The 27141-nt window shown below is 41.3% G+C and overlaps 2 protein-coding genes across 3 annotated transcripts in view; one reads left to right on the forward strand and one right to left on the reverse strand.

The window, feature by feature from the left end:
* DNAJA2 (DnaJ heat shock protein family (Hsp40) member A2) lies at positions 1-17890 on the forward strand. The gene is made up of 9 exons (XM_032778090.2): positions 1-206; positions 5328-5387; positions 6484-6707; positions 8492-8572; positions 8927-9060; positions 11986-12182; positions 15984-16128; positions 16328-16455; positions 17109-17890. The coding sequence occupies exons 1-9, from the start codon at positions 129-131 to the stop codon at positions 17295-17297; spliced, it is 1236 nt and encodes a 411-aa protein (XP_032633981.1). The 5' UTR covers positions 1-128; the 3' UTR covers positions 17298-17890.
* The window catches only part of LOC116823499 (borealin-2-like), a 25600-nt gene continuing 11026 nt past the window's right edge, over positions 12568-27141 (reverse strand). Inside the window, exons 9-10 of one of the 2 annotated variants that reach the window (XM_032778091.2) lie at positions 25632-25718; positions 12568-12650 (exon numbers count right to left, since the gene is read on the reverse strand). In XM_032778091.2, coding sequence (XP_032633982.1) covers positions 12585-12650; positions 25632-25718 — 153 coding nt within the window. In that variant the 3' untranslated portion in view covers positions 12568-12584. Of the gene's footprint in view, positions 12651-24281; positions 24688-25631; positions 25719-27141 lie in introns of those variants that run through there. The other variant, XM_032778092.2, reaches the window with a different exon arrangement.

Consider the following 27141-nt stretch of genomic DNA (forward strand, 5'->3'; position numbering starts at 1 on the left):
ACGATGGGCGTGCGTGGGTGACGTCGTGGCGGCCTCTCTCATTCTGGTCCCGGTCTCGTCCTCGCTGCCGGTCGTTTTGCCTCTCGGCCTGTCCTGCCTGCGCCGCCCACCCGCCCCTTTCCCCCGCGATGGCGAACGTGGCCGACACCAAGCTCTATGACATCCTGGGGGTGCCGCCCGGGGCCACCGACAACGAGCTTAAGAAGGTACCGGGCCGGGCGGGGGAGGCTCTGGGCCGGGAAGGCCCCATCTGAGCAGCCGGGAGGTCACGATGAAGCGGGGAGGCACCGGGCCGGGCAGCCGTGGGCCTCAGCCGGAGTCAGAGCAGGCGGGAGGCCAGCCAGGGTCCGGGTCTCTAGGCTAGGCCGCGCCGTGAAGCCGGTTGGGGCCTGACCGCCCGGCCGGTGCAGGGGGAGTGACTAGGCCGCAGGGAGGCCAAGGCATCCTGCCGGAGGGAGCTGGGGCGCAGGTGGCCGGTGGGAGGAGGGGATCCCCGCTGTACCTGAGGGGAGCGCCAGGGTTCCCTGCCCTAGAGCAGCCTGCTCTTGTCTCCTTACTTGGTGCCCACTGTGGGGAGATGACCAGACTGGTAACTGAGCATCAGGTGGAGACTCCCCCCAATCTCCTATTCCTCTGTAAGGCAGGATCTCTGGTGCTCTGTTGACCGAAGCCATCACAATTAAAGGCTTCAACTATAAAACCCGCTGAAGTGCAATACGTTCCAGCCAGTACCATTGTCTGACCTACTTCAGCAAAAGCACAGGCTCTGTTAGGGTTTTCGTGTCCCATCCCTATAGAGCTGATCTTTCCCAGGCTGAAAGCACCTAGAGAAAACAAAGAAGTTGAGCAAGAGAGCCTAGAACATTGTAATCTTCATTACTCTGTACTCAGCACTGACATCTAAACATTTATTGGTTACATTTAATGTTGTACTATACAAGCCACTCCTCCCGTCCCTCTCTTCTCCCCTCCCCCCAAATGGCACCACCCTTCACTTAAAAACTACACCAGAGCCTTGGTTAGATAGCCACTATTCACAGCCTGTGATTGCTTGCAATGATGGGTGGTACTGCTACTGTGAACTATACATCTGCATGTGATAGACAAATTTGTTTGGAGTGGGTATTGATCATTATGAAACAACAAAGTGGAGGTGTCTTGATGAAAGGAAGCTATGAGCTGATCACAGCCAAATATGATCAGACAGTCTACAGAAAGAAATCTGTTTAGGGTATCCTGTTAGTTACGTGAATGGAAAACCTGGGAATACAACTGTTTAATACATATAAAAAGCACTTGTTATATAGCCCAAAGTATAGATTCAACACTGCTTAAAATGTACTTTAGCAGTTAATGGTAAGGTTGCCAACTGTCTCTACCAGTAGCAAGCGTATCATCTCTCATGAATTAGTTTAGACTTAACTGAGTGTCTAAATACTGTAAAATCAGCAAAGAGTCCTGTGGTGCCTTATAGACTAACAGATGTTTTGGCACATGAGCTTTCGTGGGTGAATACCCACTTCATCGGATGCATGTCCAAATGCTGAGAACATACTTACAAGCTACCCTACTACAACTGAGACAATGTATGTAGTTACTCTTTTAATCTGGTGTCAAGCTCTTATGCCAGAGCAGAAAAGAAAAGTGAAAGCAAAGCAAAATAGCTTTATCATTATGCTGATGAGATGGTAAAACTATCTTCAGTGCTGATTAATTTGTACTAAGTACTATCTTTTATCTTCTAGGGCTACAGTAGAATGCTAGTGTAGGCCCAGATCCTGAAAATACTTCTCTGATTAACTATGCACTTGAGTAATTTCATTCAGCTGAATGGCTCAAACTAGCATACTAAAAATAGCACTGTGGCTGTGATGGCTCCAGCAGAGACTTAGATGAGCCACCTGAGCTCAGACCCAGGAGCTTGGGTGGGGCTCAAGAGCCCAAGTAGCTATGTCCACACCAGGTTAGGAGGCTTGCTCCTAGCTGCAGTGTAGACATCCCCATAGTGATCTACTAAAGGTTTGTCTAAACAGGGATGTTATACTAGTATGAGCTAAGGTGTGATTTTATTTTTAAAGAGAATTCTTTCCTGGTGCTGGCTGGTGAGTCTTGCCCACATGCTCAGGGTTTAGCTGATTGCCGTATTTGGGGTTGGGAAGGAATTTTCCTCTGGGGCAGATTGGCAGAAGCCCTGGGTGTTTTTGGCCCTCTTCTGCAGCATGGGACACAGGACACTTGCTGGAAGATTCTCTGCACCTTGAAGTCTTGTAAACCATGATTGAGGACTTCAGTGGCTCAGACACAGGGTTGATACAGGGGTGAGATTCTGTGGCCTGTGTTGTGCAGGAGGTCAGACTAAATGATCCTAATGGCCCCTTCTGATCTTAAAGTCTATGATTCTATAACCCCTTATGTGGACATTCTTCTGTGCCACTATAAAAGTGACTTTTTGGTTTTGCTTATGTGACGTATACCAGAATAAAAGTGTCCACACTGTGAGTTATACTAGTATACTCCATGTTGACAAGGCCTGGGGATTTTGCCATTGACTTTTTCAGTGTATTCTAGAATATTTTGGTTATAATCAAGGCTCTGTTTTGTTACACTGGCTAAGTTTTACAGTAAGCATTCATATCCCCTCTTTACATGCATGAATGCAGAATATTTCATAACTATGCAGTGAAAAGATGGGTCTATAGTTATAAAGCAGTATCTACTCCTGGGGGATTCTGTGTGACTGCATGCTGGTGCAGTTGAGGGGATTGTTCCCCTATAAACAGAGATGAAGCACGGGAGGGGGGACATGAAGTTACATGCCACTGTGCCTCCCCTTTCCCCTCCTCCCCCCGATTTCTGCAAGCACGGAGCTACCCAGCCGAAGGAGGCTATGTATGGGCTCCGCTGACTCTGCAGCTGAACTCTGGGTCCTACTGCTCAGCTAAATGTCATCTCCTAGTGCCAGGTGTGCTCCCCTTCTGTGTGCTGGGATCCTTCCTGGTTTTTGTACAACAGTGAGTGCTGGTATTACAGCTGGATAAAGGGGGATGGGAGAAAGAGGCAATGGGGAATGAAGCGGGGGTTGAATAGGGCAGAGGGAGGGGAATGTGGGAGTGGCTCGGTGAAGAAAAGGGATAGGAGAATTGTAGGGGGAAGTAAGAGCCCAGCATACGGCATCCCATTGGCAGCAGCTGGGGCTCCTCCATTAAGCAGGCCCATTGAACCCTTACTCTGACAAATCCTCCACCTGGACCCCTCCAAGCCCCACAGATCCCCACTCCCCCAGCACCTGGACCCCCCTACAACTCACTCTCCCCCCCCAAGCCTCATCTCTCCACACCCAGACCCTCTGCTGAGCCTCAGCCATCTTCACCTGGATCTCCTGCAGAATCCCATTGTCTCTGCAACTGGAAACCCCTCTCCTCCCCCAAATGAGCCCCTATGCATCCAGGTCTCCCACTGAACCACCCGTACCCAGATTGCCCCATACAGAAATCTCTCACCCTATACCTGGATCCTGCTGGTCTGAGCCTATCCACCCACAGCTGGTGCACCTGGCACAGTGGGGCAGGGCCTCGAGTGTTTCTATGTCAGGCCCAGCCCTTGCACTGTGTCAGGGTCAGGTGCAGCCTCACTGCTGAGTTCTTGTTCCGGGGGAGTGGGGTCTTCAAGGTGATCGTCCACCTCATTGCAGCCAGTGGCCTGTGCTCTCCACTGCCAGGCTGGAGCCATATTTATTTATTGACAAATAAAATTTGCAGAATTTTAAAATATTGTGCACATAATTTTTAGGTGCAGAATTTTAAATTTTTTGACACAGAATTCCCTCAGAAATATCATTCTAGTCATCCTTGAACAAAAGAGGAAGATGTGTTCTCTACCCTAAGAGCTTTTAATTTAAGTGAAAATAATACGAATATAGTTCAAATGCAGTATTCTCAATAAATAGGTCAATGAAAATTATGTGGAGATTTTATATAATACTATGCTATAGAAAGGAAAAACCATGTGTAAACCCTTCTCAGCACCCTGCTTTTTCTTGATCTTGAGAAGTTTAGGTCTCTACTCTTTGAGCAGTTAACTTTTTAAAAACTTCTATTTTTAAAAAGAGAACCCCGTTGCCAGCTCTGTCCGCATATCTATTCAAGGGACACCATCATAGGACCTTACCACATCAGCCACACCATCAGGGGCTCATTCACCTGCACATCTACCAATGTGATATATGCCATCATGTGCCAGCAGTGCCCCTGTGCCATGTACGTTGGACAAACTGGACAGTCTCTACGCACCATGCATCTGATAAAGTGGGTTTTAGCCCATGAAAGCTTATGCCCAGATAAATGTGTTAGTCTCTAAGGTGCCACAAGTACTCCTCGTTGTTATATTAGTAAAGTTTCTTCCCTCTAAATCACAAGTAACTGTTATAACTCATTTGAGACAGTGTAGTGAAAACTTCCCCAACTAAATTCAGCTCCATAACTCTGAAGTGGTAGCAGGAAAATAGGTTATGCTAAGCTGTGTACAAAATATTGTTATTCAGGTACAGCCTTCTTAGAGAACTTGCTTTACTTCCTTGTGCTACTGTTTCAGAACGATAGAGTTAAAATATTAGAGTCCGCATACTTCTGTCCATGTACTTAATTCAAAGTGATGCTAAATCTTCCTTGAGAGGTATGCAGGGAAGAGAATGAAGAAACTATCAATGTGGATTGATTGGTTGGGTTGGGTGAGAACATGAGGCAGCCATTTTGTTGATGGACTCCTGAGGGGCATGACAAATCAGGACAGGATTTACATCCAGCATGATGGTTTAATAACTATGGTATGGAAATCCATACCCTCTAGCTAATGGTAATCCTCACCTCTTGTTCAAATTTAGAAATTACATTTTTATATCAGTAATGAATGCTGTATAAAGAATTGGTTGAGTTGAGTTTCAGTGTAACACCTAAACCAGAATACAGAAAATCAACAGTTAAATGCTAGTTTTTGTAGTACTTCAGTTATTCTATGCACTGCATTAATGTGCCAAATCCATAAATGGGTAGTTAATACTGAATCAGTAAAATTAAAATACCGGGTACATTCTGTTTTATTGTAGAGGACTCAATTCATTTGTTTATTCTAATGGGCATTTGCTTTATGGCTAGATTCTGACCTTGTAATATTTTTACCCGATTATTGACTTAAGTAGGTGCTGGTTGCGCACTTACAGGAGACATTTGTATCTTTCTCTGAAGAGTACAGGTTCAGTTAATCAACTTGATTTATTCTGAAACGTGAAATCCATCACAGACTTAATGATTTGTTATTTTTTTGTCAATTAGGCATACAGAAAGCTGGCCAAGGAATACCACCCTGATAAGAATCCAAATGCAGGAGACAAAGTAAGATTTTTTTTTAATATTGAAATGTATTTATTTGTATTGCCATTGTATTTAGGGGCATCAAACAAGAGATTCAGGGCCCTGCTATGTTAGGATTTATTCATATATACAGTAGCAAAAAGACAGTGACCCAAAGAAATAATAATCTAGTTGTGGCCAAGGACAAAGTAACATAAAAATGAGTTGTTGTATAGTAAGCAAAAGCCTCAATTCACCACTTGCCTAGCTGGGGTCAGCTGGCAGTGCTTTGAGGCATTGTTGGATAGGTGAATGTTTAGGAGGGATCTGAAAAGTAAGGCAGCAGTTTTGCAGAGCTTTCTTGGAAGTGTTTTCCACTCATAAGAGATGGAAGTGGAGGTGTTTGAAGGAGATGCAAACAATGAATTCAGGGGTCACCTTCAAGGTAAAATAGATTAGACGTGCAGGGCTCAGTTAAGTAACCTGTCTTGAGAGATGAAAAAAGATGTTTCAGTGATCTCTCAAATGAGTTGGGTTAACATGACAGAAAAGACTTAACACTTAAGAAGACTAACACATCTGGAGCTATGTTAGTTGACTGTGTAGACTACAACAGGTTGTTGTTGTTTTAACAACTCTTGAGGGTATTCAGTTGTTAAACTAACATGATTAAAATACCCATTTTGTACATCAAGACAGGACCTTAGACCTTGTCTAGATGACAACTTTCAGAGTAACATTAATACTGTTAGCTAATGTAGTAATCACACATACTTAAATCCCAGTCTTGACAAGGCCTTGGGGGTAAAGTTAAGAAGCTTGTACTTGAGCGTTGAAGGAGAAATCAGTAGAGATGTCAAGAGGATGATGCATTTATCCTTCATGGTAAAATGGAAGAAAAGAGTTGGATTCATACAAGCACAGCCAAATCTACCTGTTGTAAAGGTCAAAATTTTGACTGCAATGGAACTTCTGATGTGGAAGAGTATTTAAGGTTTTACACTCCCTCATGCATAAAAGGATAAAGTGGGACTATAAATCAGATGCTAGCTTTTCCTTTGTGACAGTCTTCCAAGTAAATCTGTTTTTATGAATGTAAAAGTAACTCACAGGCTTTTTTCCCTAACTTATTTTTCAGTTCAAGGAAATAAGCTTTGCCTATGAAGTTCTGTCAAATCCTGAGAAACGTGAGTTATATGATCGATATGGAGAACAGGGCCTTCGAGAAGGTAGTGGTGGAAGTGGTGGAATGGACGATATTTTCTCCCACATTTTTGGTGGTGGATTGTTCAGTTTCATGGGTAATCAGAGTAGAAGTCGCAATGGTAGAAGAAGAGGAGAAGATATGATGCATCCACTTAAGTGAGTATCTTGATACTGTGATTCTTCTAACTTAAGTTTCCAAAAAGATATGGTGAAAGTGAACCTGGTTTGATGATCATTGATGCACTAGTGGGCATCAGTTCATTCAAAAGGTCTCTACTGTTTCCAACTCAAATTCATTGAAAGCGTTACTTCTAGATTTCAGCAAAAAGGAACCCATCTTCCTGCATTACAAGTTTGCCTTTGGTAATAGTGTTTTAAAAGAATAATATATGTGGTTGGAACTTCAAGTCTTACGGTCCATATCTTATTAGTCAGTGTATAAACTCTGCTTCTTTTTATAAACATTTAAATCTTGCCTATTCTTGACTGATGTGCACAAATGACTGTCTAAATTATTTGATCCTAAAGTTGTTTAGTGGGACATGTTAGCTTTCCAGCTTCCTAGTAAGCTGGTGATATGTGTTCACTACCTAACCCAGGGGTCTCGAACGGCCCATGGAGTTATTTGCTGTGGCCTGCCAAGCTCCCCGTGCCCCTCTTCCCCTCCCCTCCCCCCCGCATCGGCCCTCCCAGAGTTACTTCCTGCAGCTGTCAAGCTCCCCCCACCACCACCGCATCCCCACTCCTTTGCCTACCTCCAGGTGGGAGGGGGGAGGAATGAGGAGCTGTGTGCTCAGGAGAGGAAGCGGGGCAGGGGCATGGATTTTTAATATCCCTGCTCATCTTCATAAGCCTACACCTTATTTTCACTGCTGTTTTCTGCAGGCTGAGCAGCTTCTTTCTGACCCCCACTGATGCTGTACTGTGGGCTAAGCCACTCCTCACATTTAAGTGCTTAGTGTAATATCTGTTTTGCATGCCAGCTACTTTGTCTAGCTACTAGTACTGTACAAACTATAAATTAGCTTTTGTATTCTCATAACTCTCTTTTTAGTTGTTTCTTTCTAAACATTGACACCAGAAGCAGTGTTTTGCAGTTTATTAGTGAATGATTTCTGAAGTCTCTGGAAATATGCAAAATTCTGAACTAAATGTTGTTAGACAACTACTTTTAAGTGGCTTGACTGTACTGATAAGAGAATCAAATGGTTTTAATTTTTTTTCTCGTGCTTTAGATACCTTGTAATCCAACGTTAGCAAAGCTGACTGCTAAAGTGGTCATGGGAACATACCAACAATATATCAACACAAACACTTTTCCAATGGAAATGAATAAGACAAAATTAAACTTCTAGTGTAAATTCTTAAGGAAAATATTAAACTATAACTATTATCCAGAACTGCTAGGAATTGTCTTGCTTGTGTTAACCCATCTGAGATTTGTTTTAGATCTCCTTTAAACCCTTCTTAATTCTTCAGGCGACTAGGCTAATTTGTTTCCCGTTGGCCTCTACTAGAGAGCTAACCTCAGCTCTGGCTTCTGACTATTCTAAAGCTTTTCCTTGCAGTATGTACATTTACAGTGGCATAGTTTCTAATGGGATTTCACCAGATGTGAAACTGTTCTGCAAAGTCTGGCTTAAAATCCTAAAAGATAGGGTTCTGTGTTTTTAATTACTGCTTATTTTAATGTAGTCTTTGTTACAGTGTCAGTGTACAGAGTTTTACTTGCTCAAAACTTACTGTTTAATGTCTCTTCTACATATGGCTGGGTTTTTGGCTTTGTTTTCAGAAGTATTTCTAGACAAGGCTGAAGGTCGCTGTGATTTTAGTTTTACCATAAATTGTCTTAGACAGTAGCTTGTACCTAAGCTAGACTATTAAAATGACTTTTTCCCGAAGTGATTAAAATGCTAATACTGGAAAACTTTATTTTCTAGAGTGTCTTTAGAAGATCTATATAATGGAAAGACAACCAAACTACAGCTTAGCAAGAATGTCCTTTGTAGTTCATGTAATGGGTAAGTTTTATATTTTTTCATTAACAGTGCTAGAATTTCTTGGCTGATTTTACTCTTAAATGTGTTAAACTGTTAATTCAAATTGGTATATAGCATGAAGTATAGTAGTTCTTCATGTGTAAGCTAGGAACAGGTTCAAGTATTGAAGCATGGAGATACCAAAATCTAACCTATAATGCAATTAATAGTGCTCTTTGTAAAATTTTGAAAAGACATTCTCTGTATCTTAGTGATAGATTAGCCTAATTGCAACTGACATTGCTGCATCAGTGCAATTGGTGGTGTAAAACTTAAGTTTGGTATTTATTTTCCATATGTTCTCAATTATAATCTAACTGACACTTTCCAATTTAGTCAGGGTGGGAAGTCTGGAGCTGTTCAGAAATGTAGTGCTTGCCGAGGTAGAGGTGTACGTATCATGATCAGACAGCTGGCTCCTGGGATGGTTCAGCAGATGCAGTCTGTGTGCTCTGATTGCAATGGAGAAGGTAGGCCAACTGTTTCCTGTGCTTTTAAAAATGTTTAATGTGGTTAGAATCTAGGTTCAATTGTAAAATGTCATATCTTGTCTGGAGAATTTCTGATTTAGATGCATTACATGCATCCGACGAAGTGGGCATTCACCCACGAAAGCTCATGCTCCAATACATCTGTTAGTCTATAAGGTGCCACAGGACTCTTTGCTGCTTTTACTGAATTAGATTGTAATTAGTGAAGTTTGATTTTAGTCTGTAAAAGATATTTCTTCATTTATTGGAACAGGAACACGATTTGGCAAAGTTTGTAGTCTGTTTAGGGGAGAATTGGAACCTGAATAGCAGGTGCTATTGCTTGGAAATATTTGGACATGCTTGCCTCAGTATCTTGCTGTCTGGTGCTAGCACTATAAAAACCATTTACTCTTATGGGATAAATCTAACTTAGCATCAGGATAGATTGATTTAAATCAAAGCATTTTAGAGCAATGTTTTGCATTTGTTCATTTGAGCTATTTTCCTAAAGAAAGGGTGATTGTCATTTATTTGTAACCATTGAAATACGTTGATTAGCAACTTTATATATATATTCTTCCCACTAAATTGGCTGCTGCTGCTTGTTAGCCAGAGGATGCACTATATCTATACACTGAAGCAATTAGGAAGCTTAACTTGAATTCAAATTTCTAATTTTTATGTTAGAAAATGGTGACTGATTCATTTATTTACTAGACTAATTTTTTCTTTATATTTTTAGTCAATCTGTGGATGGAAATTTAAATTCAATTAAATGCACTAAATGGTGTTATTAAATAAAACTACCTTCAATGTGCTGGAAATATAACAAAAAAGTTAATGGAAGCAGTTTTACATTTACATTTATTAAACAAAGGAAGTATTATCTGTAGTTAATAATTGAATTGATTATTTCCGGGGTCATGTCCTTCAGTATTTTAGAGCTAGTAGACCTCATCTTCTTTCACCTAGTTTTATTCAAAGTTTAGAAGAGAGGGGGGGGAAAAGCTTTCCTTCAAACTAGGCACCAAACATACTGCTTGATATTTTTTATTTTAAATTATAATGATTTTAGTAAATTTTATCTCAAATTTAGTTTTAAATAGATTGTTAAAAAAATAAACCCGTATTTAATTTAAAGTTCTGTAAATATTCATTGGGGTTTTTTTTTGTATCCACTCTTCTCAGTGTTCCAAAATATTATCAATTTATTTCTCCTTCAGAAACAAATATGTTCGTAACTTTCTGAAAGATGGAAATAATAGTGTTACATTCTATATTACTTTTGCTGATTTGGGCACATATGTGGTAGTGAATTAAACATCCTCTTCCAGGCATATATTTCCTGGATCTTTCTTAATTTACGCAACACCACTAATTTGTCTGAAATGATGTGCTTGTACTACTTATGATGTAATAGCTGAAAATGTTGAGCTGCAATAAAAATTTAGTTTTTAGTCTATTTTTATTCTATAACCAATCAAACTTTTTACTAAAGAATTGAAAGACTCTGTGATTTCCTGTTTTTAGCTATTTTGTTACTTTGCCTGATTTAATGTAAATGCATAGTTCCAGTAGGACTGGACACATCTGCTGCATCGTAATGTTCTGTACACTTGTTTCACATAGGAGTATGGCTTTAATTTCTGATTAGCTAAATATTTGAACATAACAATTGCTTCTGCTTGCAGTACTTAAATAGAAGAAGCAATAAGCACTGTACTAGCAACTGACGTGATGGGATTGTACAGGATATTTTTCTTAGAATGTTCTGGTTATTGTGGTCTACTATAATAAGGCAGTTTGATATTAAAAATCTGCCCTTTAAAAGTATATCCAAATAGGCTAGAAAACAAAAAAGCTCGTAAGAAGTATTGGATATTTTTTGGATAACCACCGTGCGGTCTTCTAGAAGGCAATTCTCCTGCTAAAGGTGAAAGGCAAAACACAACTGTTTGTTCTTTACTGATGGTCAAGGTGTAAAAATGCTTTAAAAGTGAACATATACACTAAGAATGTCAAGTCCTCTTTGCAGGAGAACCTGAACAGTGGTGTCACACTAAATAAGTTATAACCTGACCTGCTGCTTTTTGTCTCTCCTCTCCCTCATGTCCCCATCTGTGCCGCCCCCCCCCCCCCCCCCCCCCCCCGGTTACGTCTACACTTACAGTGATGTCTCACCATCTGTACAGGTATAAATAGCAGCATAGATGGTGAGAGACAGCTTAGGTGAGTAGAGTGCCCTACATACCTGAACTGCCAGAGGGCAATATGCTACACTGCTCTCTACACATTCAAGCAGTGCCTCCCACTTCTACGCTATTTTTACCTATATAGTTTCTTCCCGCCAGAGCCTTTCCCCACAGTCTGAAACTCAGCCTCCACACCCCAGAAAGGAGAACTGCACCTTAGTTTCAGTTTTGTCCCATTACCATTAGGTTTCTCAAAGTTCATAGGTTCCTCAAGCAAAATGAGTAAAGGAGGAACCTGACTCCTTGTAACTCTCCTTTTGTTTAGAGGTGGAGGGGTCCGTTTTTATACATGAAGAGCAATAAAAGCCACAGACAAAGCTTATTTTGCCTTGCAGGTTTCCTTTAAATGCTCATGCTGTTTGGAATTGGAAGTCAGGGTCTTGTTCCATCAGGCTTACAATCTGAGTTCTAACTCATCTTCCATCCCACAAAATGATTTTGAAGATCTCATGCCTCTTAGTGCCTTTTGGGTCTCTTGCTTCTCATTAGGAAAGCATTAGATGAGTTTTCCCCTTGTGGAGCACACTAACACTGAAAGAAAAATTTTTCCAAGGTGATTTGAGATTGGGGAATGTGCCCAAGAGAACCAATGTACGGTAAAATAAGTGGTACTGTATCCTCAAATAAGGAAGAAAAATATTCTTAGATTTTTCAATCCTTCTTTCTCTAGGTGAAGTTATTAATGAAAAAGACCGTTGTAAAAAATGCGAAGGGAAGAAGGTGATCAAAGAAGTAAAGATTCTTGAAGTCCATGTAGATAAAGGCATGAAACATGGGCAGAGGATTACATTTACTGGAGAAGCAGATCAGGCCCCAGGAGTGGAACCAGGAGATATTGTCCTCCTGCTCCAAGAAAAGGAGAATGAGGTAACTTGTGACTAATAGGTGAAGTAAAGTTGGTGGGTTCTTTATATTCCTTAGAAATATTTAACTGTAGGATTGAGTCCAGACACTTACACAGTTACCTAGATTACTTTAAACAAACAATTGAGGGAGAGAAACTGAACTTACACATACATGGCTCATTCCTAGTGGTAACTGCTATAATTCTGAGCTAGCAGGTTCTGTCTATAGACATGCAGAGGAGCACACCAAGCATCCCGCTCTCTCAATATGGTCATAAAAAGTTACTCTCCTAACTGAAGCAGGGTTTCCCTTGGAAGACTTACCACTATGAATGTCCTGTCCTTGTTGTTGTGCACCTCCTTCAACTCTGGCATGCAGTAAGTAAAGTTGAGTATAAAGCCACCTGTTCTTTTTCAAAGGCTGTCAGATGAAAATGGGGAATCTCCCTCGATCTTCACTTGCTGTGAACTGCTCTCTGCTTCTGTTAACCTAGGAAGTGTGACAGATGGGTTTGGAAATATTAACCCAGATAAGTAGCATGGTCATGCTGATATTGCATTCATCGTAGGATCCCTTTTTTCTACCCAAACTGTAGATCTGCATTTGGCTAATTGCATTTTTATTCTGTCTTGGCACATCTATATTTCTACACAGTATGTACTTTGGAGAATATTTTCATACATTTGTACTAAGTACTATAAAACTTATTCTGACACAGTACACTATGTTAAATTACTAGAATATGTTATTTAAGGAAAGTTGCAGTATACAGTAAAGTCCAGGAGAATGTTTCCATGCTTTAACATGGTAACTATTTTTGGCAAAGTTCAGCAGTAACATAGTTCAGTAACATAACATAACATAGTTCAGTAACTTAGTGAACAAAGTTCAGTAACATAAATGATGGTTCAGTATTATGAAAACAGCATGTAAAACTATTGTGTGAAATTGTGAGGTGCAAGCTGTTCATTTTCTAGTGTTCCATGAACAAAATAAATAATTGTCAATTTGAGTTCATACATATTGCATTGATCAAATTCTAGTCATTGTCTGTCAGCAAAGCTTTGAATTAAAAACTGAAGTAATACAAGTATCTGAAAAATCTTTAAAATGATTCATGCTCGAGTAGCACTCTAACACCAAAGCACTTGACCCAGCCTCTCCTACAGCTGTCTGTTTGGTTTCCCCCTGTGCTCAGTTGCAACTTTGTGCTCCTCCTACTTCTTGGCTGTGATTGGGTGAAGGGAAAGGAAAGCTACTAGGATAAGCAATGTGACTTCAAATATCAGGTACTAGTAGCACTAATGACAGGTCAGATATTCCAGAATTTGAAGCAGAGGCCTTCTGAGTCTTGGTCTTCTGATCTAGCTATGTCTGCTGCTGTACTGTCTTGTACAATAAAACATATCATGGCTTTCTCCTTTTTGCGATGACCATGGTTACTAGTAATGCTTAGGTCAGTCCTCAGTTGCTTTTTAATAAGCATGTTGCAGTTCATAAATATGTGGACAAAAAATTGCTAGCATAATTGTTAGTATGGTGGTGAAATAGTGATATTTGTAAGGTGTTTGTTTATATGAGCTTGAGAGGAACCTAAAGCAGCAGTTCTCAAACTTTTTAACAACCCATGGACCTCCATTTTGATTTTAAAATTTTTCGCACACCCGCAGATAACCTGCTCAGCCCAAGGCCCCACTCCTGCCTTACCTTCACCCCATCCCTGTTTCTTCTCCTCCCTCCCAGCACCTGCTGCATGCTGCTGAACAGCTGTTCCCCAGCATGCAGGAGTCACTGGGAGGGAGGGGAAGGAGTTGATCAGTGGGGCCAGTGGCCCTGGACATGATTCTGCCCCCTCCCCTGAGTGTGCGTTCCCCACTCTCTCCCAGTGCCTCCTGCACACTGGGGAACAGCTGTCCTGCGGTGTGCTGGAGGTGGGTGGGGGAGGAGTTTATCAGTAGGATGGTTAGCCCTGGACATGATTCAGTCCCCTCCCCTGAGTGAGCCCTGTCCCTGCTTCTCCCCCTCCTTCCCAGCACCACCTGCATGTCGGGGAACAGCTGTTCCTCGCTGTGCAGGAAGAACTGGGAAGGGGGGAGAAGTTGATCAGTGGGGCCCCCAGCCCTAGACTTGATTCCGCCTGCTCCTCCCCCTCTCTCCTAGTGCCTCCTGCAGGCTTCTGAACAGCTGTTCCCTGGCATGCAGGAGGCACTGGGAGAAAATGAGGGAGGGAGATGGGGGAATTGATCAGCAGGGCCCATGGACCCCTGGAGTACCCTCACAGACCCCAGTCTGAGAAACGCTGACTAAAGTATTAAATCATTTTGGTACCATAATTTCAGTGTACTGAAAAGCCTGAGAAAAGGTGAATCTTGAGGCCTGAATAGCTCAACTGTGGTATTGAAAAATGCTTCTCAGTCACTTGGGTGACTTCTTCCAAGATGGGAGAAACTAAGACATTGGCAGGTTCTTAAATTTGGGTTTAAAAGCTGAGAAGATGACTTTTACCTGAATGTGTTTGAGTTTGTAGGTAGCATGAAACTACTAAAATTATTGTCATGGTTGATATGCCAGCTGCGACTAAAATATATCTCCTGGTTCCAAAAACTACTTGCTCTTGGGGAGAAACTCTGCTGTCTTCTCACAAACATCAGCATAAAACTGTTGCAATATTTTATTTTCAAGGACAGACATTAATGCTGAAGAAAAACTTTCCAGCAAGTCTTTTCTTGCTGTGCAAGAAAGGATAACTTTGAGGATGAAGTCATGAACCAAGTTTTATATACTGTTACACTAAATATCTGTATGTTGTGGCCACGCAAGTAGTGAACAACTTCAGGCATCTCTAATAGAGGTGCGAAGGGGAAAAGGAGCGACCTTTCTGGATTCATGCCAATGGGCTAACAATCCTTCATTCACTTCACACCTCTGTAAATGCCTCATTACAGATCAGTTAAAGCAGCTGTGAGCTTGCTTGAGTACATAGATGACCATTAAAACAACTGTACACAACTGGTTTGGGCTTAGTCCTGAGGACTTGGAACAACACTCCTATTTCATGTATACCACATGACTAAGACACTTCCAGTTTGTCTGTTGCACTGAAGATACTTCTGAAAGACTTCATGCTAAAGTTAACTGAATGCTTATAAGGGCTGCAGCACATTAGCAGTGAGTCTGAAGTACTACTCTAGTAAAATAGCTTAAAGCCTTCAATTGTATGTGGACTGTCTTTTTGCTCCTCCCCCGCTTTTTTTTTTAAATCTGAAAATAATGGCATGATCAACAGCTAGCTTTTTTATGAACATTCTGAAGCTAAGTGAAATAGTCTTTAAATATATAATTTGTTACCTGGTCTCCATTGTGTTGTGATTTTCGTCTTTGGATTGGAAGATCTTTGGGTCAGGGAAAGACTGTCTGTTGTACAGTCACTCAGCATTTTACAATTCTAATTTGTTTCTAATGAATATGGAACCAGAGTCACAGAAATATATACTATTGCATATTGCACAACATGCAACTCTTAGGACCTGCTTAATTGTGGAAAGCTATAACTGGTGTAGATCTGGAGTTTGATCCTTAAGTGAGTGCTTACTTTCGAAGGCAGCAATTTTATAATTTATGGATTTTATTACTGCAGGATTATATTAAGAGACACTTAATTGTTCCCAAGGACTTCTGTAAGTAGAACTAAATAGAGTATCTTTGCCTTTTGGGGGATATAACGAGTGAATTGTTGGGGAAACCAGGGTGTGTGGGTTGGTGGAGATCTGGCAGTAATAAGTATTAGAATGCAGATGATGATGATTAATGTCTCATTCTTAGGTGTTCCAGAGAGAAGGAAATGACTTGCATATGACACACAAGATCGGACTTGTTGAAGCATTGTGTGGATTTCAGTTCACATTCAAACACCTGGATGGACGTCAGATTGTGGTGAAATATCCTCCTGGAAAAGTAATTGAACCAGGTAAACCTTCATTTGATATAAGAATTTATTTAGATACACGTGTGGTTGTACTATTTGAAATGTTGTATCATCAAATTATTCTCATGCTCTTGCAACTTGTAGCCGTTGTCATAGAAATGCAGAGACGTTACTTTTGTCAGACAGAAAGCTGGTACAGTTTCCTTTAAACTGATTAATCTTTTTCTGCCTTTAATTATAGGTTGTGTTCGTGTAGTTCGAGGTGAAGGAATGCCACAATATCGCAATCCCTTCGAAAAAGGAGATCTTTACATAAAGTTTGATGTGCAGTTTCCTGAAAATAACTGGATTAGCCCAGAAAAGCTCTCAGTAAGTATTCTGTCAGTTTGATTCAAAAATGTGTTTTTTGAGATGTGGTGTCTTAAGCTCATTGTATGGTGCCCCATGCACTTTCTGTCCAGTAGTTATATTTGGATTTGAGCACAGCCAAATTGTTCTTTCAATGTAGTTTACAATGCACAGATGATTAAAAAAACCTTCCGTTGAAGTTGGCTAGTTTACATGAAAAACCACAGGAGGATTGGTGTTCTGGGGTGCGAGTGTAATATAAAAGCCTTTGAAAACTCAATATAGTAACTGTTACTAGACCAGAGGACAAATGAAAGAAGGTGGCTGCTGTTTTGATTTCTGACTCCTCAGTTTTTGCTGACTATGGCTTTGTCTGCATGAGACAGTTGTAACAGTTAAAAGGACTGATTTTAACCAATGCAAAGTGGTGCAAACACCTGCTGAATTTTAAGATTGCTAATCCATGTATGATAATTATGTAAGACATACTTAACCTAACATGAAGGTCCCCACAGGGGTATGCACTTGTTTCTTTTTTTTTTTAAAAAGCCTTTTAGTTAAACTGGTGCAACTTAATCATGTAGAGATGGCCTAAGAATGAAGGGGAGATGTGTGCCAAATATTGACACCTCTGCTTTCTGATACATCACTAGCTATACTCCTTTTATTGGCAGGAACTTGAAGATCTTCTGCCATCTAGACCAGAAGTTCCCACTGTAATTGGTGATACAGAAGAGGTAGATCTCCAAGAATTTGATAACACTCGTGGATCAGGTGGTGGTCAGAGACGTGAAGCCTACAATGATAGTTCTGATGAAGAAAGCGCTCATCATGGACCTGGGGTACAGTGTGCCCATCAGTAAACATTTGTCTAAAATGTTGCACAAGGATTTTCTTTCAAGTTTTGCCTGACTTGTTTTCAGCAATCCAGTTGGATTGTATAAACAATCCAGATGAATCGATGGACATCTATTGCTGTATGTGTAACCTTTAAATTTAAATTGGTCTATAGTATCTACAGAGTGTATAATTTAAACTAACCACAAAGCTTACATCTTCATTTTGACTGTTCTGTAGCAGAATAAAGCACTTGAAAGGAAGACGAGACTCCTTTTCACATGGGTTTTAAGTTTGTCCTCGTATCTGTGCTTGATTTTTACCAGTTGTGTAGATTTTAAGTTTCATATTTTAAATTCAGATTCTACATTGTAAAGTTTCTGTACAACTTGTCCTGAGGCTTGGGATTTGGCTGCACCTGCGTAAGCTGCTACAAATAGAATAAAGAATTTCATAGCCTGTATCTATCATTTTAGATGCATGGTACATAAATGGGCTTTACACATAATGGGTTTAGAGCTGACTGGGAACAAGGAAGACTAAATTAGAAGTGGTTGTAAAAGTTTTTTACCATCTTGTGAGGTTTCTGAAAGTAAATAAAAGCAGTTGGTGTATAATATACTCCCTTCCCCTTGTCACACTTTTATTTATCTAAAAGGATACACTAAACTTGATTTTAATTGGTTAGTTCCTTTGTATTTGTTTTACTATACTGCCTCAGAGTCCTAGTACAATTGCATCCTTGTACTTGACTATGCCCTGTACAACCTTCATCCCTGCCCCACAGAGTTCACAATCAAGTGACAAACCATTTCAGTGTTGAAGTACCTCTACCTGCATGCAGATTTCCTTATTAATCAAAGTATCTTTTAATTTATTAATATAAGAACTGGTTGGCCTGCACACAGATAGGTTCAATCTTTTACTAGAATTCTTTCTCTTCTAAATTTTTTTTAAACGTATGAAAAGATTTCACCTCTCAGTATGGAGCTAGAAAAATAGCTTTGACATCCAAAAACAAATGCTGCTGCTTCTCAAAGTTTAGAATTTTGTTCCTTGTTTGTTTAACAGCTCTTGGCTTTTAGTGCCCCTTTGATATTAGGTAAGTCTTGGGCTATTTATTTGATCCACTGTCCTTAGATTAGCAACAAGGCTTTTTTGACTTCCTTCCAGGATTGAAGATGGGTAACTTCAAGAATTTCAGACTTCAAGACACAGAGACCATATATGGTCACCTAGCCTAACCCTTGGCATAAACAGACCCTTGCGGTCTGTCTACACTATGAAATTAGGTCGATTTTATAGAAGTCAAATTTTAGAATTCAATTTTATACAGTCGATTGTGTATGTCCCCCATACACGCTGAGTGTGTCCTCACCACTGTGGCTAGCATTGACTCAAGGGAGCGGTGCACTGTGGGAAGCTGTCCTGCAGTCTGCTGTCCATTGGAATTCTGGGTTAAGATCCCAATCCTTGATGTACCCAAAACCACCCACAACAATGTTTTTGCCCCATGTCAGTCTCCCCTCCCTCCTTGGGTGAAAGCAACTGCAGACAATTGTTTTGTGCCTTTTTTTTCCTGGTTACCTGTGCAGAGGCCATAGCACGGCAAGCATAGAGCCTGCTCAGCTCACCGCTGCTGTTGCAAGCATTGTAAACACCTTGCGCATTATACAGCAGTATGTGCAGAACCTGGTTAAGAGACTGCAGCATGAGGACAATTAGGAGGGAGGGCATGGACACAGATGTTCCTGAAAGCATGGGATGAGGCAATTGGGACATCATGGTGGCAGTGGGGCTGGTTGAAACAGTGGAATGCTGATTCTGGGCCTGGCAAACAAGCACAGACTGATGGGGCCGCATAATGTGGCAGGTATAGGATGATTCCCAATGGCTGCAAAACTTTCGCATGCGTATGGCCACTTTTCTGGAACACTGTGAGTTGCTTTCCTCTGCCCTGATCTGCAGGAGTACCAAGATGAGAGCTGCCCTGACAGTTGAGAAGCGAGTGCTGATAGCCTTGTGGAAGCCTGCAGTGCCGGACTGCTCCTGGTCAGTCAAGAATGAATTTGGAGTGGGCAAATCTACTGTGGTGACTGCTGTGATTCAAGTAGCCAATGCAATCACTGATGTTCTGCTATGAAGGGTAGGGACTCTGGGAAATGTGCAGATCATAGTGGATGGTTTTGCTGCAATGCGTTTCCCTAACAGTGGTGGGGTGATAGAACGCATATCCCTATCTTGGCACCAGCCCACCTTGCCAGCCACTGCCTAAACTGCAAGGGGTACTTCTCAACAGTGCTGCAAGCACTGTTGGATCACAAGGGATGTTTCACTGACATCAACGTGCATGGGAAAGGTGCATGACGATTGCATCTTTAGGAACTCCAGGCTGTTTGAGCAGCTGCAAGAAGGGACTTACTTCCCAGATCAAAAAATTACTGTTGGGGAAGTTGAAATGCTATCCTTGGAGTCTCAGCCTACCCCTTGCTCCCATGGCTCATGAAGCCATACACAGGCAGCCTGGACACTTGTAAGGAACAGTTCAACTATAGGCTGAGCAAGTGCAGAATGGTGGTAGAATGTGCCTTTAGATATTAAAAAGCTCGACGGTGCTGTTTGCTGACTAGGGCAGACCTCAGTGCAACCAATATTCCCATTGTTATTAAATAATAGAAGATATACCCATCTCCTAAAACTGGAGGGGACCTTAAAAGGTCATCGAGTCCAGCCTCCTGCCTTCACTAGCAGGACTAAGTACTGATTTTTGCCCCAGATCCTGAAGTGGCCCCTTCAAGCATTGAACTCACAACCCTCGGTTTAGCAGGCCAATGCTCAAACCACTGAGCTATCCCTCTGTTGCTGCTTGTTGTGTGCTCCATAATATCTGTGAGAGTCAGGGGGAGATATTTATGATGGGGTGGGAAGTTGAGGCAGAGAAGAGAAGGGATAAATAGCAGCACCATGTAGAAATGCCTCCCCCAAAACCACTGGAGGAAGGATGAAGAGGATTCTCCAAAGTACATACTGAAGGATTGATTAGAGAACTAGGATAGGACAAACTTTAGCTTTGCCAGTCCCCACTGAATTCTTGTATTTCCATCAAGATACTTATACTGAGTTGTAATACTCATCTCCTTGATTCTAAAAATGTAGATCACTGATTCTCACTGTGGGTCATGACCCCATTTTAATAGGGTCACCACAGCCAGCATTAGACTTGCTAGGACCCAGGGCTGAAGCTGCAGCCCAGGCTTCACCCTGACCTGGGGCAATGGGGCTTAGGCTGCAGCCTCACCCAAGGAGGCAGGACTTGGCCTGTGGCCCCTTTTCCCTCCACCTAGGACAGTGGGACTCTAGATGTGGTCCCTCTTCTCTCCCACCCAGGGCTCAAGCTCCATGAAGGGGGGTTGTGATGCAATGAAGTTTGAGGACCCCGCGATAGATGCTTTTGCTGCTTGTTTCAAGATAGTGATGTTATGCTTACTCAGCAGAACCAAGATAATGCAGCATATTTACAAGTCCTCAGCATAGGGAAATAGAACACAATTGCTATTTAAGAGCCTAAATTCCCACCAATGCACTGAAAATGGTATTGATCAGCTCTGATTGCTGAGGTAGGCAGAAATAATAGTACTTACTTAAATGAGCAATTTTTTTTTTTTTTTAAGAGTTAACTGACCTGCACATGACTCCCTCCCTGTACAGCATCTCTCAGATCAATGTTTAAGCTCAAAATACTTGCTTAGGCTTGTTTGAGTACATCAAGTTTAAACATGTAAACAAACTTCCCTAGCAACAATTGTACAACATTTTGGTTATGTGGTTTTAGGTAACGACTTGCAAAAGAAACAGGTTGAAGATAAGCACTAAGTGTTGTTGCATAAATTATCCTAACAAGCTTGATAATGTCACTTCACAACAATTTGGTTCTTCTGAATTACTTATTTGGGTCCACTGTGATTAAACAGCATAGACTGTGTGTTAACTTTGAGTACCTACTCACCCTTCATGCTAAGTTATTCATCTTTATCTTCCCACAAACACCCTCAGGAAGCCTAGACTACAAGTGTATGTCTACACTTAAAAATGCGGCAGCTGCACTTTAATGTCTACACTGAAGGGCTATCACCTATGCCAACCCAAGGGCTTCTCCCATAAACACAGGTAATCCACCTCCCCCCGAGGTAGCACCTATGTCAACAGAAGAAGAATGCTGCTGCCCTAGTGTCTGCATTAGGAAGTTAACAGCAGTATAGTTGTGTGTCTCACTCCTGTGAATTTTTCACTCTCCTGAGATAAAACTGTACTGATGTAAGTTCCTAGTGCAAACCAGGGTTTAGTGTGTTGCTACCACCTACAGAGGGCTTAAAAGCTTCTTTAAACCCTAAAAAAACCTTTTCAAGAATATTGTGGGAAATGTGGTCTAGTTATTTTACTTTACTCATGTACACTGTATGTTACTGCAGGTATTTGAGCATCTAGGAGGTTACCAAGGCTGATCAAAATCGAGCTGTTCTAGCTCCTCCCTGTAACTCCTTTCCCATCCCTCTGTGAGCATAAGGATTCTTTTTAATCCATCTTCCTCTTCCCCATACTGCATTACCCTACCACAACCATATAGTATAGCTGCAATTGCTGGAATAGATAACTTAAGAAAAAGGAGATCTTACATTTCTGAAATTAATGGCAAGATGTGGGGTAATATCTTCTCAGAACTTCCACAGCTGTACAACAGCTATAGAGAAAGCTGCAACTCAGTTTCATACATCATCTCTGGACAGTTATAGGCTTCTTGTGGAGATGGCATTATTGACATGGCTTGGATCATGTTGTGGAGGGTCTTGCAAATCACGATACAGACTGTTGGTTTGTACTAGTATTGAATGGGGCAGTCAATAGCTGTAGGATTGTTTTGATAGATCACATGTACCAAATTCTGACTTCCCCCACTTTTACCTTAGGTCTTGTCTGCACCTGGATTTGTTCCTCATTTATTCCCAGAGTAACAGAGTGTCCATCTACAGGGTTAATCAGGAAAATCTCCATGTAGAAAAACCCTCAGAGTGAAAATACACAAGGTGTGAGAAAACTACCCTTTAAAGGGGTGAAATAATAACAGAGTCTATCAACACTAACTCTAGGAACTATATGGCCAAGGTTGAAGCTCTTGCAAATTTTACTCAGACTCAGGAGAACGTAAACCCTGATAATAAATTAACCAACTCTACCTCCTAATGCCATGGTAATCACACCCAACCTAACAGAGAGAACAATTTTTTATATTCTCATTAACTTCCCAACATAACATTCTCTTTTGTTAATGTTTGAGAGTCTGCAAGGACTGTTTCCCCTTTGATTATAATTGCCTTATTTTCATTGCTATTTTCTGCAGTGTAAGATTATCTAGTTTCATTAACTGGAACACATAACCAGAAGGGGAAGCTGTTATGTATGTAGTTTTATGACTAGGGTAACTAGATGTCCCATTTTTAGAGAGACAGTCCCGGTTTTTGGGTCTTTTTCTTATATAGGCTCTTATTACCCCCCGCCCGATGCCCTGATTTTTCACATTTGCTGTCTGGTCACCCTATTTATGACAGACAAGGCAGATGCCTCTTAAGTAAATATTCTAGTGGGAAAGGGTCACTAGTGATGCAGAAGTGTCAAAAGCTGCACTAAGAGGTAAGGTGACAAAATTTCCTATGCTCTTAACAGAGATAAAGGATCATAAGAACAGGTACTGAAGTTACAGAGAAGTTCCTCAGCCTTTCCACTCCTAATCCTCTACCACTAGAGGACACAGGTTGCCATGAGCAGCACTAGATTTGTACAGAGGCAGAGTACTAGGAAAGTCCCCTAGTTTTAAAAAGCTGCTCCAGCAGCACAGCTTTGCCTCTCACCATACTTAAACCTATGCCTACGTCCAGTGAAGGAATTACTTTAGGAAACATGCAGAATAATAAGTGTACATGTAAGGGAAACCAGAGTCAAATACCCTTACAGGACCCTTGCTAAAAGCAAAGGGAAGTTTAAGTGAGCCACTAGAGTTCTCATAAGACTGCAAAGGCTGCAGTCCCCTGTGTCGAGGCCCAGTTCATCTTTGCACCCAAGCTCAGCTTAGCAGCTTAGGTTGTTGTGAGAAGCAATACAAAAGTTTAGCTAGTAGAACATGCTTCTGTGAGTTATGCTCTAAACTTGAATGGGAGCGACGACCTACTATGCAAAAAATTTGGTTGAAAGTCAACTGAAGTGGAAGGTTTTAACAGATATAGATTGTCAAAGTAACTGTTCAGAAGATTACTATTTTTTACTCTTGAACTGCTAAACAATCCAGTGCTAGTTTTACACTATTGCCCTCCTAGTTATCCAATAGCTTGATGTCAGAAAAATTATTAAGAAACAACCCTATGAACCTGAAGAGTTCCTCGAACATAGAGGCTTCTTATAATCAAGATTTGCTAGGGACAACTACTCTTTGGATCAAGAGGGAAACCTGAAGTGGTTGATGACATCCTGTTGATTATAATCTAATTCTAGATTCATTCACCCCATAACAGTTACAAGATAAAGTACTGGCAGCTTGTGTCAACATAGTACATACAACTGAAGCTTCAGAGTGCTGGATCAATGAGTTTCAAAACTGAAAATGTTAGGACAGCTGCAAAAATTAATTTAGAGAAGCCTAGTGAGAAACTGATCTGATACAGTTGAGCCTGAATGCCTTTCATTTAACTTAGGGTTTTACTCTGAATGTGACTGTGGGCTAGACTAGAGAAATACCAAGACAGCCTAACAAGAGAGTTTAGAGTGACTTCTACCCTTCTTTAATTTACATGACACCCTCCACGCCCATCCCAGTATACAAGTTACAAATGAGACTTTCATATAGATTGATCTAAGCAGGTCTAAAAGAATGAATTTATATCATCTTGCATCATCTTGAATTGGTGCTTAGCACTAATGCTGCACAACTTCAGAAGGATGGGAAATGCTTCTGATGTAACAGATGTATTTTACTGTTTATTCCAATGTATAATTTACTGAGCACAGGAGGTCAAAAATAGAGATGAGCAATCTGGAAAGGATACTAAGTTGTCCCTTCATTAAACTAACATGAATAGGAAGCAGTCTTATCTTTCAGTTAAGGAAGCAACTGGTAATGTGGCTTTGAGCTTGTAAAGACACATTTTACAGCAATATGATCATTAAGTCTTTCTATACATAGAAAGTTAAATATGCAGTATAAAACTTTATTTAAAAAAGTATTAAGCTCTATGTAAACATTTAAAACAGACAAGTAATAATTGCACAGAATATTTATATAATACACAACTGAGAGAACACAACATATGCACGTAGACTCCATTAACTTGGTTTAACTGTTGCTTTTCCACATAAAACAGTCAACTGGCTCTGGGGGGGGAAAGAAAGCCATTTTAGACCAACTTTACTGGCAGACATTAAAACTAGAGTTGTTTAAACTCTGCAAGACAGCTAAATTGAGGAGCAAATCTTCAGTAGTAGAGCAGTAGGAAAACGTACAGATTAGCAGAGAGGGCAGAACAATCTGATGCCTGCTATTTAGCTTTTTAGAGACACCTCCCCATCCTGTGCTTGCAATAGAGGCAGAGGCATGCCATATTGTAGCTGTCAAGTCTTCAGACTGCTATAATTCATATAACAAAGTCCAACTACCTATAAGGGTGGGTCACTTTTCCACACAATATTCATTACCCACTTATAACTATGGATATTTCAACTGTATTTCTAATATTACATATTAGCAAGATCTTAGAGTCCCCATTACAATAACCTCTGGGAGGAGGGCCACTAGCTTGCATAAAATTAGTAGTGATGTTTAGCAGCAGAGTACAATTTCTCTCCTGGAGACGGGTATATAAGCACGCCTTTATAATGTAGGGGGAGGAGTTATTGTCCAAGCTTACTACACATTTGATGGGACCCCTATAGTTCTTATTCAGAGAGTGAGGTACAATCCCCTCCATCAATATACATTATGTGAAACTTCACTGTCTTTGTTTTAATTTGCAGATTGAGACGCTGATATTAGTGAGAAAAGCAGAGTTTCCTCACATGGCTGGCAGACAGGAGGAGAAGAAAGACTTCTGCCCTTTCTTTAGGAGCAATATCACTGACAGGACTCAATAAAATAGACCTATTCAAAGGCTGTCTCTTCCTAGTAAAGGAAAAATGTTGCTTCAAGTAAGTTAAAGTTGAAGCAACATTTCTTCCTTACTAGAAATAGTTTGCTCCTTGCATAGATGATTTGAAGATTAAGTGTCAGGACTTCTGTGCAATCTTAGACTATTTACAAATTACTGGTTCTGTAAACTTACCACTAGATTATGAATATGCTGAACTGTGTCATCATTAAGCAACTCGACATTGATGTTATGGAGGTCTTCACCAGCAGAACAGAGAGTCTGAGCATAATCACAAAGTGATTGAGATATTCACCATGTTTCATGTGACTCACCATATCAGTTTTTCTTACAACCATGCACTGAAGTTGAGTTGAGGCGCATGTTTAACAGCTTTATTGGCTCACAGAACATTCTGCCCAGAAAGTGCTAGTCTGCACAGGTCTCCTAATTTATCACTGGCTCTAGTTATGACTGACATTCTGAACACGAGATAATGGCCCATTAAACTAGGGTTGCTGCTGGTCAAGGAGCCAAATCTAAGTGGAAATAAGTGTTCTCAGCACACCCAGGGCACAGTGAGGTGTGTGTCTTGTTAGCCAACTAAGATCCAGCAACTTTCACAGCCAGAATCCCATCTTTCAAAGCCAGCAGTAGTGCAGACTGAAACAAGTTATTCACAGAATTTCTTTAGCCCAAGTGTTCTGTTATTTTAGACTGTATGGCCTAGTGAAAGCATAGAGGAAATACACTAACTCCTCACAAAGTCGTCCCGGTTAACATTGTTTTGTTGCTGATCAATTCGGGAACGTGCTTGTTTAAAAGTTGTGCAATGCTCCCTTCTAACATTGTTTGGCAGCCGCCTGCTTTGTCCACTGCTTGCAGGAAGAGCAGCCCATTGCAGCTTGAAACCAGGGTGGACAGGCAGCCCCCCTCTCCCTCTCTCCCCCATCAGCTCCTTGCTCCCCATAGTTCCCTGTGCAGCAGCTCCCAGCAGGCTAGCAATTGCAGCTGTCCCTCTCCCCACTGCCATGTGCTGCTCCTGCCCTCTGCCTTGGAGCTGCTCCCCAAGATTCCTGCTTGCTTGCTGCGTCGGGGAGAGGAGGAAGGGTGGGGTAGTGTCAGAGTGTCCCCTCTCCCCTGCATCCCACTTACCCCATCTTCCACAGAGCAGGGGGAACACATGACAGGACTCAGGACAGAGGGAGCTTGCTGGCAGCAGCAGCTGCGATCTCAGCAAGCTGATCTAATTAACAAGGCAGTGTACTTAAAGTGGAAATGTGCATCTCTTTCCCTCACACACACAGCGCGTGTATCTGTCTGCAATGCTCTCTCCTCTCCCTCCATTCCTGCTGCCTTGTAGCCTGTGAGAGTTAACCCTCGAAGGCTAAGCAAATTGCTAGTTCATCGTTTAGCAGGAAGGTGTTCCCTGGAAAATATCCCACCCTCTGACTCCTCCACCTCAACCAAGCTGCACAATCATCATCACTGTGTACCACTAATAAATTGTTTAAAGCTGTGTGTGTGTGTGCGCACGCAAGTAAAAATTCCCCAGAAACTAACCCCTTCATTTACATTAATTCTTATGGGGAAAACTGAATTCACTTAACATCGTTTCGCTTTAAGTCACATTTTTCAGGAACATAACTACAACCTTAAGTGAGGAGTTACTGTACATCAAATTCTTATTTCACCTCACTAGGCC

This window comes from Chelonoidis abingdonii, chromosome 19 (genome assembly GCF_003597395.2).
Source record: "Chelonoidis abingdonii isolate Lonesome George chromosome 19, CheloAbing_2.0, whole genome shotgun sequence".
Taxonomy (NCBI): domain Eukaryota; kingdom Metazoa; phylum Chordata; order Testudines; family Testudinidae; genus Chelonoidis; species Chelonoidis abingdonii.